We start from the raw sequence: 3,957 nt of genomic DNA on the forward strand, positions 1-3,957 counted from the left end.
TCTGATAGGTTGAGATGTCTACATCCATGTGAGCAAATTGGAAGTTTTTGTGCGTTACAGATGTGTTCTCCTAAATCTTGGAAAGTTCTTCCGTTGCCTCGCCCTTTAGGACACTTGACCTTGGGCCTTAAAAAATGACAATAACTTAATGAATAATTATAGAATATAAAATGATTTCATAATTATTTTAACATTATAAGGCCTAAATATTTCTAGAAAATAGAAACAATTGGACTGCAAACCAACGAGACTCTGCATGCTGGGACAATCTATATAAAAAAAGGGTTTTTCTATAGAGTGCCCATGGACACTCTATAAATGAGGAGAGAGATAGAAAGATATGATTGGGGAGGGGATCCTAATGCAAATCAGGTGGGCCCCCTCCTCAATCATCTCTCCCTATCTCTCTCCTCTTCTATAGAGTGCCCATGGGCACTCTATAGGAAAACCCTAAAAAAATATCATGATTTAAGTGTCCATAAATTAATGCAGCTAAAATCGTACTGATAAATGATGGTGATATATGTATATCAATATTCGTGATACTATTAAATGACAGCCAGTTTTTTTCCTTTTAAAATATTTTGTAGGGGATCTTCTATAGGACTTTTTTTTTCATCATACTTGCATCTCGATTATCAAAGAATTTTCATCCAAGTGGGCCCATAAGTTTGCTAATCAAGAATTTGTTACGCGCTTTTTAATATAATAGTTTTGGTTTTTAACGTAATATATTTAGGTGGTTTCAACGGAGGCAAGGGCGATGCACAACGTGGGCCTCGCTGGGCTGACATTTTGGAGCCCAAACATCAACATTGTGAGAGACCCACGGTGGGGCCGGGCCCAGGAGACTCCGGGTGAGGACCCGACGTTAACGAGCAAGTACGCAGTTGGATACGTCAAGGGCTTGCAAGACGCCGATGAGCCTGATCGGCTTAAGGTTGCGGCTTGTTGTAAACATTACACTGCCTATGATTTGGATAATTGGAAAGGAATTCAGAGATACACCTTCAATGCTGTGGTAAGTTTCATAATTTAATTTCTTTTTGTTTAAAAAAAAATATGGGGACAAACACTATTTAACCACCCTAAATGTTGTGGGTTTTACACATAACCCCCGTTAACTTTGTTTATAAACTTAGGGTGTCTTACTTAGCCCCCTGAACTTTGTTTATTCCTTTTGAAATATGTAGTCCCCAAAAAAACGAAATCCCCCTCTCCGAAGACCATTACCCGCTAATGGTAAAATGACCGAAATGGCCTTTCTGGAATATAATCCCTACAACTGGGAAATTGATAAAGAAATATTTTTTAATAAATTACCGAGGGATATTTTCATCATTTTCTGGCATATGCTTTTTCCCGTCAAAGTTCAGTGCTTTTTTTTTGTACAGTGTTACTATAGGGATCAACAAAAACAAGTTCAAGGGAGTTATGCGTAAAAACCCCCAAAACCCTTTTTTGGGGGTAGGGTTGGGTTAGATTATGATAGTATTTTTTTTTTGGGTGGGTTGGGGGGGGATTATGATAGATTTTGTCAATATTAAATTTGTAAAGTAATTTATTAAATCAAATTTGAGAAGTCACTGTACAGAGGAGGAGTCCTCCTGGATTATCTTTTTTGATGTTCTCTTATGTTCTCGTTTAATCCGACGTGCATCGTTATATTATCATTAGATACTGATTTTGAGGCAGAATTGCACCAATTGATCTCCGGACCACTTTCTTTTTAATGATTTTTTATACACCCCCACCCCCCCCCAATATCGTGCCGACGAATGAGACAAAGCCTCATGCAATTTGTCATGATTAAACATATATATATATTATTATTAGCATAAATTCAAGATATTCTCGCATGAATCGACACATAAGTCACATTCAAGACACGGACCTAGCTCGTAATTAAGCACCGTTTTCTACTTAAAAAAAAAATTAAAAAAAAAATTAAAAGACGCGTTTGTTGTTGAAGCCAGCAGCGTCATTGTTAATGCGTAATTAATTAGAGCTGTAGGTAATGGGGACCTAAATTTAGTTTGCACAATTTAATTGATTTGTTTTCGTAGGTGACGAAGCAAGATATGGACGATACATTTCAACCTCCGTTTAAGAACTGTGTGATCGATGGAAACGTGGCGAGTGTGATGTGCTCCTATAATCAAGTGAACGGGGTCCCTACTTGTGCTGACCCTGATCTGCTTGCTGGAACCATTAGAGGAGATTGGAAGCTTAACGGGTCACTCTTCTCCCTCCCACTTTCATATTTCAAATTCTTTTAATTAGTATACAAAACAATTAAAGTTATATATTATCAAAGCTAAAATATCCTAAACCCCTCTTTAACTTTGGACGATTATCGGATAGCCTCCGAAACTTTCAAGACATCAGAAACCATGCTTTTAAGTTTAGGGGTTATCAGAAAATCCTTTTAACTTTGAGATTTTACCAGGAAACCATCTAATACAGTACTAAATACCAATTTTCACACGGGTCACGCAGGGGGTGTGTTGAACCAGTGAATGGGATATTTCAAAGATTTACTATTTGTAACAAAGATAAATGCATGTACCTATTTACATATTACACATATCTACCCTATATAAAAAAAGTAAGAATGTCTAGAATAAATATAAAAGTAAAAAATTGATAATTTTAGGAAACATGATGAATATTACTATTGAAAATTAAGAATCCAGTTGTAAAAAAAAATCCCCTCTGATAATATAAAGTGTATAATTGCAGTTACATCGTATCGGATTGCGATTCGGTGGATGTGCTCTACAAGGATCAGCATTACACAAAAACCCCAGAGGAAGCAGCGGCTATAACCATCAAAGCAGGCAAGTCTTTTTTTTTCTTTTCTTCCCTCCCTCTCTTAAATTTCAACAATAATTTTCTCAATGACCTGATTTCACAAACATAGCCTAAAATGATTCACATAATTTATGGGCCACGATCAACATCTTAGCCCATTTACTAGGCCCACGAACAACAAGGCTAACATTTCGAAATCTCTTTGCAGGTCTTGATCTAAACTGCGGAACTTTCCTTGGTGATCACACACAAGGGGCCGTCTCCGGTGGTAAACTGAAGGAGTCCGACATCGACAAGGCCATCACCAACAACTTCGCCGTCCTAATGAGATTGGGCTTTTTCGACGGTGATCCGAGAAAGCTTTCCTATGGTGGGCTCGGCCCGAAAGATGTGTGCACATCGGATAACCAGGAGCTGGCCCGTGAAGCCGCAAGGCAGGGTATTGTGCTCCTCAAGAACAACAAAGGATCACTGCCTCTCAATCCCAAGTCTATCAAGAATTTGGCTGTGATTGGTCCGAACGCAAACGTGACCAAGACCATGATCGGGAACTATGAAGGTATGGTATTCTAGTCAACATTTTTTTAAAATTAAATTTTCATATATATCGTGCGTACTATATTAGCGACACACCAGCGATGGTAAAGACGAAAAGGCACAAAAAAGAAAGTCACAGAGAACATATCAAATTATCAATTATTGATGGTCTAAAGTATTTCTAGATAGATGTAAACATCTCAAGTACATAATAATTTTACCTTTTATTCTTTAGGAACTCCGTGCAAGTACACGAGCCCCTTACAAGGCCTAGCCGCGTCGGTCTCAACCGTATACCATCCGGCTGCCTCAACTGTCGGCTGCCCGGAAACAGCCTCCAACTCGACCCCGCCGAAGTCTGCAGCAGCCTCCGCGACGCCACGATCCTTGTTGTGGGTGCCGACCAATCGATCGAGAGGGAGAGCTTCGACCGGGTCAGTCTATTGCTCCCCGGGCAGCAGACTCAGCTCATAACGGAAGTCGCGAAGGCGGCCAAAGGTCCGGTGATCCTCGTGATTATGTCCGGCGGGGCTTTTGATATATCGTTTGCGAAGGACGATGATCGGATTTCGAGCATTCTTTGGGTTGGGTACCCGGGAGAGGCCG

General features: G+C 39.7%; 1 protein-coding gene across 1 annotated transcript in view; it reads left to right on the forward strand.

The window, feature by feature from the left end:
- Window positions 1–3,957, forward strand: part of LOC109832632 (beta-D-xylosidase 4-like) — a 6,406-nt gene that overhangs the window by 2,180 nt on the left and 269 nt on the right. The window contains 6 exon segments of the mRNA XM_020400016.1: window positions 740–1,021; window positions 2,067–2,236; window positions 2,743–2,840; window positions 3,023–3,373; window positions 3,587–3,723; window positions 3,726–3,956. Coding sequence (XP_020255605.1) covers window positions 740–1,021; window positions 2,067–2,236; window positions 2,743–2,840; window positions 3,023–3,373; window positions 3,587–3,723; window positions 3,726–3,956 — 1,269 coding nt within the window.

Source organism: Asparagus officinalis, chromosome 3 (assembly GCF_001876935.1).
Source record: "Asparagus officinalis chromosome 3, Aspof.V1, whole genome shotgun sequence".
Classification (NCBI taxonomy): Eukaryota; Viridiplantae; Streptophyta; class Magnoliopsida; order Asparagales; family Asparagaceae; genus Asparagus; species Asparagus officinalis.